General features: G+C 49.1%; 2 protein-coding genes across 14 annotated transcripts in view; one reads left to right on the top strand and one right to left on the bottom strand.

Moving 5' to 3' along the window:
• Nucleotides 1-8,358, bottom strand: part of MYO19 (myosin XIX) — a 34,961-nt gene extending 26,603 nt beyond the window's left edge. For 8 of the 11 annotated variants that reach the window (XR_010838205.1, XR_010838204.1, XR_010838208.1 and 5 more), the window contains exons 1-6: nucleotides 7,752-8,358; nucleotides 6,940-7,090; nucleotides 5,887-5,992; nucleotides 5,555-5,713; nucleotides 2,059-2,197; nucleotides 1,577-1,725 (exon numbers count right to left, since the gene is read on the bottom strand). Coding sequence is in view for 6 of the 11 variants with exons in the window: in XM_067021362.1 (XP_066877463.1) it covers nucleotides 1,577-1,725; nucleotides 2,059-2,197; nucleotides 5,555-5,566 (300 nt within the window). In the remaining 5 variants the exon portion in view is untranslated. The remainder of the gene's footprint in view (nucleotides 1-1,576; nucleotides 1,726-2,058; nucleotides 2,198-5,554; nucleotides 5,714-5,886; nucleotides 5,993-6,939; nucleotides 7,091-7,751) is intronic. The other 3 variants (XM_059047553.2, XM_067021365.1, XM_067021364.1) reach the window with 3 other exon arrangements.
• PIGW (phosphatidylinositol glycan anchor biosynthesis class W) lies at nucleotides 7,470-12,082 on the top strand. Of its 3 annotated transcripts, none has more exons than XM_067021367.1 (2): nucleotides 7,470-7,710; nucleotides 9,509-11,590. In XM_067021367.1, the coding sequence occupies exon 2, from the start codon at nucleotides 9,521-9,523 to the stop codon at nucleotides 11,030-11,032; it is 1,512 nt and encodes a 503-aa protein (XP_066877468.1). In that variant the 5' UTR covers nucleotides 7,470-7,710; nucleotides 9,509-9,520; the 3' UTR covers nucleotides 11,033-11,590. The 3 variants fall into 3 exon arrangements, with proteins under 3 accessions (XP_066877468.1, XP_058903565.1, XP_058903564.1); XM_059047582.2 differs by lacking the exon at nucleotides 7,470-7,710 and adding an exon at nucleotides 7,719-8,061; XM_059047581.2 differs by lacking the exon at nucleotides 7,470-7,710 and adding an exon at nucleotides 8,166-8,513 and having other exon boundaries at nucleotides 9,509-12,082.

Raw genomic sequence — 12,082 nt, 5'->3', positions numbered from 1 at the left:
TCTGTTATTTATTATTTTGTTATTGTACTTTGCAATTTGCGAGAACTTTCTTATAAGGTATTGTCTAAGAAGTCTGTACATTAGTTGGATAGCTAACTGTATTTTATAGATGAGAAATCTGAGGTTCAGACAGGTTAAATAACCTTCTCAAGTCCACACAGCAAATAAGTGCATCCATGTGATTTGAATTCCAAAGTCACTGTTCTCCTTTCCATCAACGAGTATTAATTGCCCTCAGTGTGCTGGGCACTGAGGAAACTGAGGGGACCAGGACATGGCTTTGCCTTTGAGGAAGCAGAGTTGGTAAGATATGGGCTCTCTGGCCAGGCCTCCCCTGGCTTCCACTCGGACACTAACCATGCATGAGCCAGGTCACCTGCACAATGCACAGCCCGTGCAGCACCACCTGGCCAGGAATGTGCTTACCTACAGCTTCTTGAAGGGATAGGGCATCACTCTGGATGGTGTCAGAACCGTCCCACTCTCCCCCTGCCTTCACCCCATTCACCTCCCACGTGGACTGTTACAAAGCCTCCAACTGTTCTCTGTCTCCTGTCTCACCTTCCTGAACCCAGCTCCCCCAACTTCCAAGGTAATTGTACCCACAGGCAGCTCCATTCACAGCCCCACCGCCATGCCTGATGAAGAACCTCTGTGGACACTCTGCCTGCTGTGGTGCATCAGACCCTTCAACAGTCCTGGCTTATCTCATCTCCTGCCTCTCTCTGCAATACCTCCCTCTGACCAGCAAGTCCGCTCTTGCTTCTCCCTGCACTTTTACATCAACTGGTCTATTCCCTGCCTGCACCAGCTCCAACCTCACCCCCACAAGAAGTTACCTGGCGGGCTTCCCCCTGGTGGCACAGTGGTTAAGAATCCGCCCGCCAGTGTAGGGGACACGGGTTCGAGCCCTGGCCCGGGAAGATTCTACATGCCGCGGAGCAACTAAGCCCGTGCGCCACAACTACTGAGCCTGCACTCTAGAGCCCGTGAGCCACAGCTACTGAGCCCGTGAGCCTAGAGCCCGTGCTCCGCAACAAGAGAAGCCACCGCAATGAGAAGCCTGCGCATCGCAACAAAGAGAAGCCCCCGCTCACCACAACCAGAGGAAGCCCGCACACAGCAATGAAGACGCAACGCAGCCAAAAATAAATAAATTTATAAAAAATAGAAGTTACTTGGCATTCCAATCAGTGGAGATGAACATGTGCTGAATTTTCTAGGACAATCCTTATCACATATAATTTTATCCTTTTCCCAAAAAAGTGGTTTGCTAAATACACAAATGTTCCATTGTAAATTCTTTCCTACTAATAAATTCACAAAGAAAATAAAAATCACCTGTCCTATGTCCCTATTTTAAGTTCCAAAATCAGCTGAACAAATATTTATCTCCAACTTTATACCTACTGGTATATGTCCAAACTTCTGTGAGCTCCTGGTGGGCAGGGCCATGGCACCAGTAGACACTGAATGACTACATGGCTGGTGAATACATGGATAAGGACAGGGAAGCTGCAAGGTAGCCTAGGGGAGGAGGGGGAGCCCTGAGGCCACAGGCAGCGGTGAGTCTTACCTGGGGCTGAGGAGCAGCGTGGTACTCTTGCATCACCTCTGGTGAATAGAGTTGAGGGATGGGCTTGAAGGGGTTCAGAGCCACCAGGGTGCAGCCAGCGCTGGTGTAGAACGTGTCTGCCGTGTACCGGGCCTGCAGACACCTCAGGACTGAGGCAGAGGTGCCTTTAGCAAACTCTGGCTCAAATGGAGACATAACTGCACATACAAACACCCGCCTAACAGCGCTCCCTCTGCAATTAGCCAAGAGCCATTAGATCCCAGCAGCTCCCTGAAGAGTAGGTACAAGATCTAATTAAGCTGAGCCCCACATCTGGAGCAAAGGCTGCACTGGGGAGCCTGGGGGCAGCTGCCAGGCAGAGGTCTGGCTCCAGGTCAGGAGTCCTGCCTGCCTTGGTCTGGCCAGGGGCAGCAGTGCTGAATACCCTCATCACACCTCTGCCCACTGGAGACGGCACACTCGAGGAAAGGGGGAGCCCATACCTGTCTCCAGCGTCACAGGATTCACCTTGGTGAGGTCATCCAGCTGGTGCAGCGGGGCCTCCCCGCCCAGGAACGCCTGCAGGTCTTCTCTGAGGGATTCCCCGCCATGGGCATCAGAGCCTGAACTTTGGCCATTAACCTGGGAGGGAGTAACAGGGCCAGGAGAGCTGGGACTCAGACCAGCTGGCAGCTACATAAGGGTGGGGGCCTGTATAGTAGAAAGAGAACAGGCCTCTAGTATCATAGCCTGGTTGTTCAGACTTCAGCTCTGCCACTTACTAGGGCTGTGAGACTCGGTAAGTTACTTAACCTCTCTGAGCCACAGCTTCTTTATTTGTAAATTAGGAAAAATAAAATCAACTCACAGGGCTATTTGGAAGAAAAATAAGAAGACATACACAAAGCACTTAGTCAAGTGCCTGGCACATAACATGTACTCAGTAAATCAACAAATGCCATCCCCTCTCCTCTGCCATGAGTTCCAGCTTCTAGCCGGGCCAGCTACCAGCATTACTGGGCTGGCAGGGGTGGGGCCCAAGGTGGAGGGCTGCTACAGGAGAACTGCAAAGGAAAAGAACCATGGTTTGGACCTTTTTTGAAAGAGACCATTCAGCTTGAGATGAAAAATCAGCTATGAGGTAGCCCCATGCCTTCATCACCCGCCTCTTGGGGCTTAAATTTAGCCTGCTTAATTAATTAGCTCCTGCTGCCCTGGTCTACTTGAGAAGAAGCCTGGCTCCGAAGTCAGATGAGGTCAAGAGCGAGCACCAAGGGGAAGTAGCCCTTTCTCCCTCCCCCTTGCCCATCCTCGACGCCAACACTTTCCACATTTTCCCTCCTGGGACCCCATTGCTCCTCTTTTCTCCCTGGGGGCTGCAGGAAAGATGGTGTGGGTAACAGAAGAAGACAGTAACTTGGCTGAAATCTGCTTTTGGAGGAAGGGGTCCGTGATATAACATGTGTGGGTTTCTAATGAGACTACTTAACCTTAGAGTTCAAACCCTCAAGCCAAGGAGGCAAGTGGCATTTGAGAGGCCCCGTAATAAGTTTCTTTCCACAGCTGTTGCCTGTTCTCTGAACTTGGGCCCGCGATGATGCATGTACAAAGCAGGCTCTTGGCCTCCAGGATAACTGCCAAGGTCAGAGCATGACTGGCTCCATGTGAATCCCTCTGCTCTAGGGGAAAAAAGAAAATCACTCTCAAACCCATTCATAATTTTTTTTTTTTGGCTGCGCTGGGCCTTTGTTGCTGCATGCGGCCTTCCTTTAGTTGTGGTGAGTGGGGGCTACTCTTCATTGCGGTGCACGGGCTTCTCACTGTGGTGGCTTCTCTTGTTGCGGAGCACGGGCTCTAGGCGCATGGGCTTCAGTAGTTGCAGCACGTGAGCTCAGTAGTTGTGGCGCACAGGCTTAGTTGCTCCGCGGCACGTGGGATCTTCCTGGACCAGGGATCGAACCCATAGCCCTGCATTGGCAGGCGGATTCTTAACCACTGCACCACCAGGAAAGTCCCCCATCTATAATTTATGAACAGCTCTTATCCTACCAGAGAGGCAGCTGAGTATCATGGTCCTTGACTTGGACTTAAAAGCTACATTGCCTCGGTTTGAATCCTGATTCTACCACTTCCTAGTTGTATAATCTTGTGTAAGTTTGTTAATCTCTTTGTGCCTCTATTTTCCTCATCTGTAAAATGGGAATGGTGGTAGCATCTATCTCATAGATGCTAACAAGCACATAAAGTATTTAGAAAAGGCATCTGGTCTCTTCCACCAAAAGTTAGCTATTATAATATGATTTTGTTAAAAGCAGTCCTTCTAATTAGGCAATAATATATTAAAGGCCTTAAAACTACGTATGTCCCTTAAGTCTGCAATTCTTCTTCTAGAACATGATCCTATGTAAAGGTCATAAAAATGTTCAGTATATATAGAAACATTTACAATTGCAAAACAATTGAAAATAACCCAAATGTCCAAATAGTAGCTTAAATTATAGTACATCCTTACAATGGAATAAAGGATATTACAAAGAAAATGATACCCTTAAATATTTAAAAAATACATATTTAGGGAAAAAAATCTAGGATAGTCTCTGAAATGTCGGTTATCTCTGGGCAGTACAATTATGGGTAACTTTAATGTTCTTTTTGCTTATCTATATTTCCCACATTGCTTATAATGAACTTGACCTTGAATAAGTCACTTAACTGCTCTGAGCCTTATCTCCAAAATGGGGATATAATAGCACTATATATATAACATGGTATCTTTCTCAAGGACTAAACAAAACTGTATGTGTAAAATGTTTAGTATAGGGCCTACTATATAGCAAGGGCTCAACACAGAGCAGCTGCTAGTACAGTTACGATAAATGTTACTGCTTTTAAAATAAATAAGTAAAAAATGGACAATAAAAAAAGCCCAGAGCAGATGACTGTCCTGCCTGCTTCTCTCCAGCCTTCAAGCCTGTTTCATCAGCCAAAAGGAGGGGAGGAGGTGAAGCAGCAGAGTCTACCATGACTGCCTTGAGGCTGGCTGACCTCACTCTCGGTTATCCTGCCTTACCTGCCTAGGACTCCACTAGACAGTGATCACCTAACGGGCAGGAATCATCTGCCTCAGGCCAGTGGCAACACTCAGTAAATAAAAATTCAGCAAATATCTACTGGCACTGTCTTTGGACCAAGAAGTGCATGTGAAGGATGATATGGGTATGAGATAGGGCTCCACAGTGAAGGGCAGGGCTGGGGCCATAGGAGCCTTTCAGAGGCAGAGGCCTGGAGTAAGGGCAGGTTTCAAGTCCCTACAGCAACCCACTGTGGACCCCATGATCCATTCATCAGAATTCTTGTATATTTCCACATAGGTCATCTTCTCTCACATTTTTGCACAGGCTGACCTCTTGGCTTGGACTGCTTATTTTTCTTCTCCACCTGGCTAATTCCTACTTTTTTTTTTTTTTTGCCACACTGCATGTCACACAGAACCTTAGTTCCCCTACCAGGGATTGAACCCGTGCCCCCTGCAGTGGGAGGGCAGAGTCTTAACCACTGGACTGCCAGGGAAGTCCCAATTCCTACTTATTCTTTAAGGCTCAGCTTCAAGGAACACCTCCTCTTGGAGGACACAGCCTCCCACTTGCCTTAATAACTCAGGCTGTGAGGGACACCTCACAGGCCTCCCTCACTGGTTCAGGCTTGTTAAGGTCTCCAAAATGCCCTAAGGATTCCCTCACCCAGCCCATCTTACCCATCCCAGGGAAAAGAGCCAGAAACCACAACAGGGGAGATTCAAATTAGGTATCAGGAGGAGCTTCTTGGAAACAGGTGAAAGGCACTGGCATGACTATCTGAAGACAGAAAAGAAGAAAGACCTTTAAAGGGTCTTTCCCTTCCTTCCAGGTCAGAGCAGTGGAAGCTTCATTCAGGTAAATGAAAGATGCAGAGGTGCCTCAGGTGCTTGAAGGCCAGGGTTATCGAAGGGTGAGGGTTTACCTGCTGGAGCATCCTGCTTCAATGTGGTCAGCCAGGGTTCTGGGTCGCAGGCACAAGGAGTGCTAACCACCTGGTCATGGGGGCACAGGCTGGGGCATGAGTCCTGCAACTGAGATTCCTCAGTTCTTGAGGAATCTCTGAGATGAATCACCCTACGGCCTGTGGCATGAGAGAGAAGACAAAGGGCACACACAGGTGAGGGCTTCTCCAGGGTGACTCACTCCTGCTCCTCCCACCAAGCAGGAAGAACCAAAATGAGAACCAGGATGAGCCTGGGCAGAGAGGGAGAGTCTGTCCCACCCCCTGCCAATGAGGGAACAGGTGAAACTTACAGGAGCCGCCAGAGGCGCCCTGGGCTCCTTCAGGGCCAGTTTGACTACAGGGTTTGAGGTGGGGCTGCAAATCTTCTGGGTCAGCGTGCCATGCAGGATGAGGACACTGGAAGACAGAGATGCCTCGTGCCCTATCCTCTCCAGCACACAGAAATGTCCTATCTTAGTACAGTCAGTAGTCAGTGGGGCAGGGAGGCTGGAGTCAACTTTTGATGTTCCAGGAAAGTTGCTGTGTGGGACAGAAGCCACAGCTCAGTCCTTCACTGGTAAGCCATCACACCTTCCCCACCCACCTTCATTCCTCATCTTGTTTACCTCATAAGGAGTGGCTGTGAAGGGCAACCAGGTGAAAGCATCCTACAAAGTACAAATCTGAATATTTATTCAGAGGGGAAAGATTGTTAGTACTAAGGATGGATGATCCATTTGGGAGCACTAATCAGGTGGAACAGTTCAGTGTCAACTTTAAGAAGGCGAAGATTTCAGAGGAGGGGAACCCGTCCGAGAGAGGGGGTGTTGTGAAGCTGGGCTTAGGCCAATCTCTGAAAAAATGTAAGTGACTCACAGACTTGGAATTTCCCAGGCTTCACACCTCCCCAGCAAGGAAGGACGAGGATGAGAATGAGGGGTGTCAGTAATGAATTGACCTTGGTGGAGACTTTCTTGAGGCCCTGAATACATCTAGCCTTTCAAAGACCTGAGGGATAGGGGCTGCCATGCAAACTGGAAAAATGACAATTCAGGCAGAGGAGGGCATCAGGACTGTGGTGGACACATTCACCCTGGACACTGACTGTACCCCATCCAGGGGACAGCCATGCAGAGGGCTCCAGAGGCTCAAGGCCAACAAAGTTCCCTCAACTAGAAGCTCATCTTATGAGAGAGGATCAGAGGGGAACACAACAGGTTGTAGGGTTAGAATCCCAAAGCCCACACCCTCTCAAAAGCAGTTCACAAGACCCCTCTAAGCCTTATTCCGTTCCCTCATTTGCAAAAAGGACTACTAATACCCAGACCTCACAATGATGAGTTAAGGATCAAATAGGATAGTACCTCTGAGACCGCTTTGCAAATGCTGGTTATTACGATGCAGGGTCCACTTCTTGCCAGAATCAAGTCCGATTAGAGCGGTTTTCTCCAGTTCTCCCAGCTCCCTGTCGGCTTCGCGATTACCAGCCAAGAATTTCTGGTAAGGGTGTGACCACTGTGGGAAGGAGGGAGACGGTAATGAATAAATGAAAACCCCTAGTCAGGGCAGGTGGCAACCTGAACAACAGCTCTCCCCGTCCCTCCTCCCCTCCAGCCTTCGGTTCTTCCTCGGCTCAGACGACAGTGGGAGGGCAGACGAGAAGAGCAGGGTAAGGGTCCTGGGTGCCCTGCCCCCACGTTCCCCGCGGGAACGGGCACCCCTTGTCCCCGCGAGGTGCCCTCCGGGCCCAGGGCTCGGATGCCGCTCCGGAAGCACCTGGCACGGGGACAGTATGTCCTTCCTGGGAAGGTGGACGTGACCCCAGCCAAGGGCGCGGCTGCTCCGACGCCTCCCGGGGCCAGCCGCCCCCTCCCAGGTCCCTAGGCAAGGAGAGGAGCAGGAGCGGGACCTTTCCCCCACCCCGGGCCGCCCCCTGCCGGCTCGGTGGTGAGTGACTAGGAAAGGTCCTTGTTCTGGAAAAAGGCAAAGAGCCAGGCTACTTCCTTCCTGGGATACGAGAGGGTCAAAAACAAAAGGGCAAAGGGAAGGGAAACGGCGCTTTGGAAAGGGAAGGGAGAGACGCCCCCTTCTTCCCCAGCGCCGCGGGGGCCCACCGGCCTCCCCTGTCCCTTCAGGCAAGCAAAGGGCTTCGGACCCGGCTGGGGGTGGCACTCACCGGTCCCACGGCCTAAGCCGCCGAGCGTGCGGCCTCCGCCGGCCAGAACGGAAAGGCAGACGGGCGGGCCGGGTGAGGCGGCGGGAAGAGCCCGGGGAGGGGAGGGCGGAGGCCAGCGGGAGAGGAAGAAAAGCTGGGAACGCCGGGTCGCAGCCGCGGGCTGCAGCTGAGACCAAGTGCCTGGGAGTCGGCACGCTCCTCCCTCGGGGCGGGGCGCGCGCTCGCGGCGCTGGGCGCACGTGGCTCGTCCGGGGCTCCGGCATCCGGAGTTGGTGGCTCGCTCCGGTACAAAATATTCTGAGAGCCTGGGGTAAGATGCGAGGGAGAAAGGAGGGAGGGCTTCAGGGCCTCCGGGCCCTCACGGGGTTGTGGGTCTCTCCGTAGGGAGATGAGGCGCCCTGGACACCCCCACCCCCACCCCCCACTGACGAGGCCGGCGAGTGGGGTCTGAGGGCCAGTGGTGAGGTGCGGGAAGCGTCTTTCCTGCCCGAGCTCCTCTGACCGAGCCCGAGAGCACCTGGGCGAGGCAAGCCCTTGACAGGGAAGGACGCGCCTGCGGGGCGTGGGAAACGAGCACCCTCGTGGGCGGGGACGTGCGCGGGGGGCCGGCCCAGAAGGCCGTCCGGCGTCGGCCGGAAGCGCTGTTCGGGAGGCGGAAGCGGCTGGCTCGCGCGTGTTCCGCCCTTGCGGCGGTACCTCGCGTCCCGCCTCACCTACGGGACCCTCTACCTCTGGGCGCAGAGACAACCAGGAACACGTGAGGTATAATGGCCGGCGCGGCCGGGGCGCGTGTCTGTCGGGAAAAGGGCTCTTTTATTTTTAAAGGCCAGCAAGTTCGGATCGATTTGTTCTCGGGAAGTAATGCTGCTGGGCCCAGATAGACCATCACGCATGCATGCATTCTTTTATTCAATATGGTTCTTGTTTGGCCAACAGATGTGTTCTTCTCAGATGCCACTTTTCAGACATGGATATGTGGCAGAGAGGTGTTTTATATCCCTTTACAACAATTAACACTAGTGTGTACTTTACGGCCCCTACTCCTCCTCCACGATTAGCATCCATTCTGCCTACCTACACCTTAACCTGTAAATGAGGTAAGGAGTAGCCTGGGGCTCAGGAGATCACTGGAGGATTCGCATTTTGTACTAGAGGTAGGAGGTTCAGAGAGGCTCAGGACAGAAACCAAGGCCCCCAATTCCAAAGTGTACTTAAATACCTTTTCTTTCCCTGTCCCTCTTCTCCTCCCGTCTCAGATTTGATTCTAAATCATTAGTGAGGTGTATTCAATTTTCATTATATTATCTTCATGACCTTTATATGCTTTGTAGTTGGAATTTCTATCCTACTGTGAGTCCACTCTCAGGTTTTGTATCTCAAATTCACTTTCTTTGTGAGTCTGCCTTATACTGAGAATAGCTAAAGCTTTTTAACCAGTAATTTCATACTATTAGTATGACATCCTTATCCTCATATATTAGTGTTAGGCTTCTTCCAGCAATCCTTGTAAGGGGAATCGCAAGTCCTAGGTTCTGCTCCGAAACTCAGGAATAAGAGTAAAATCAAGTCAGGTGCATATTTATGCAAATTACCAAGTCATGTACATGTATATGCCAGTTCCACAGGAACGTTGCTTTCCACAAATGCATCTTAGTTCCCCTACCAGAGATCGAACCCGTGCCCCCTGTAGTGGAAGCAAAGTGTCTTAACTACTGGACTGCCAGATTAGCCCCATCCCTTTGCTCTTGTTTTCACAGGAAGAAGAAAAAATGTCCCAAAAGCAGATGAAGGAAGCTTTTGTCAGTAACCACAATGGAACGAGCGTGCTGGAAATCACCGAGGGCTTGTGCTTGCCTGCGCTCTGTATCCTGTGTAGAGGGCTCCTGATCATTCTCTCACAGCACTTATGTTCTTCTTCACATACCTGGAAAACTCGATTCTTCATTGACTTTGCTTTCCTAATAGTTCCCCTGGTGACCACTTTGACCATTTTTGCTTCATTTGTCCTCCTTGAGTATCTCATTGTAATTATCTTTGGGGCAGGGCTGCTCTATGAAACATACTGCAGGAGAACTTGCTATGCCAGAATGCCTGTCGGGAAAATCCTTGAAAAATTCTTGACAATCAGTCTAGAATCAGAATACATTCCAGCCATCTCCTGTTTCCGTGTAATTAACAGTGCATTTACTGCTATTGCCATTTTGGCTGTGGACTTCCCTCTTTTTCCCAGAAGGTTTGCCAAAACTGAGCTCTATGGGACAGGAGCAATGGATTTTGGAGTAGGAGGCTTTATTTTTGGGACTGCAATGGTTTGTCCAGAGGTTAGGAGAAAATATACAAAAGGGTCCAGACTTTGTTGTCTTACAAAGTCATTGTACTCTGTTTGGCCATTAGTCTTCCTAGGAATGGGACGATTAGTCATTATAAAATCCATAGGCTATCAGGAACATTTAACTGAGTATGGAGTTCACTGGAATTTTTTCTTTACCTTAATAGTTGTGAAATTGATAACATCACTGCTTTTGATTATTTTTCCCCTAAATAAATCCTGGATTGTGGCTATCAGCATTACTGTATTGTACCAGCTAGCCCTTGATTTTACCCCACTGAAAAGGTTAATTTTGTATGGCAGTGATGGCAGTGGCACAAGGGTTGGTTTATTAAATGCCAACCGAGAAGGAATAATCTCTACCTTGGGGTATGTGGCAATACACATGGCTGGTGTTCAAACAGGATCATACGTACTTAAAAAAAGATCACATATCAAAGACTGGATAAAAGTAGCATGTTGTATTCTATTGACAGCTATTGGCTTCTTCATATCTCTTTACATAGTTCAGGTAAATGTAGAAGTAGTATCTCGAAGAATGGCCAATTTAGCCTTTTGTATTTGGATAGTTGCTTCTTGCCTGATCCTTCTTAGTAGTTTATTACTGGGTGATATAATTTTGAATTTTGCCAAATTTCTAATTAAAGGGGCAACAGTACCATGTTCTTGGAAACTCATCCAGTCACCTGCTGCAAATAGAAAGCATTCAGAATCTCTAGTCTCTGAAGCTGAAAGAAAAGAACCCACTCTTTGTTTAATCACAGCAATGAATAGAAACCAGTTAATTTTTTTCATGTTGTCAAATGTAACAACTGGCCTAGTCAACCTTTTGGTAGATACATTACACAGCAGTACCTTGTGGGCCTTATTTGTACTCAATCTCTACATGTTTACCAACTGCTTAGTTATATATGTGCTGCACTTGCAAGATAAGACGGTAAAATTTTGGTGATCAGTACAGGTAGTATATGTTTTGAGCAATATTATTTTAATGAGGAAGAATAAATATAAAATGGGCTTTTGGCAATTCAGTGTTAAGTGTATTTTATTATAAAATTTTCATTCCTACTCTAACAGTAGTGATGCTTAATATTTTAAATGTATCTCAACACCATGTAAAACAAACCAATACAGAAGAAACAAAGCCTTTTGACTTGTTAGAATATTTATAAATTTCAGTATTTTAAAGAAACTGTTGTGTTTACAGTTGTGATACTGGAAGGTTGGAGGGTGAGGAGGATTTTTACCTTCCATCTTTTTTTTTTTCTTTTTGCGGTACGCGGGCCTCTCACTATTGTGGCCTCTCCCGTTGTGGAGCACAGGCTCCGGACGCGCAGGCTCAGCGGCCATGGCTCATGGGCCCAGCCGCTCCGCGGCATGTGGGATCCTCCCGGACCGGGGCACAAACCTGCGTCCCTTGCATCGGCAGGCGGATTCTCAACCACTGCGCCACCAGGGAAGCCCTTTTTTAAAAAAAATAAATTTATTTATTTTATTTTTGGCTGTGCTGTGTCTTGGTTGCTGCACACATGCTTTCTCTAGTTGTGGTGAGCAGGGGCTACTCTTCATTGTGGTGTGCAGGCTTCTCATTGTGGTGGCTTCCCTTGTTGCGGAGCACGGGCTCTAGGCACACAGGCTTCAGTAGTTGTGGCTCACGGGCTCAGTAGTTGTGGCACGCGGGCTCTAGAGCGCAGGCTCAGTAGTTGTGGCACACGGGCTTGGTTGCTCCACGGAATGTGGGATCTTCCTGGACCAGGGCTTGAACCCGTGTCCCCTGCATTGGCAGGCGGATTCCTAACCACTGCGCCACCAGGGAAGCCCCTACTTTCCATCTTATATCACCTATTCTGTATTTTTTATTGTATGTATTTTATAACATTTACATTAAAATATCTCAGTTGTGGAACTGTCAACACTACTGCTCAATTTTAGTCTTTTTAAGAAACCTCAGTATAAGAAAGCAAATGTTTAAAATCAAATACTTATAGTCAGAAAACAGTTA

Source organism: Kogia breviceps, chromosome 19 (genome assembly GCF_026419965.1).
Source record: "Kogia breviceps isolate mKogBre1 chromosome 19, mKogBre1 haplotype 1, whole genome shotgun sequence".
Lineage (NCBI taxonomy): Eukaryota > Metazoa > Chordata > Mammalia > Artiodactyla > Physeteridae > Kogia > Kogia breviceps.
Note: the sequence above shows the minus strand (reverse complement) of the source record. Positions and strands in the feature narration are given on the sequence as shown.

Excerpts from the sequence above, each read along its gene's own strand:
- PIGW (XM_059047581.2), top strand. The coding sequence starts at position 9,521 with ATGTCCCAAAAGCAGATGAAGGAAGCTTTTGTCAGTAACCACAATGGA.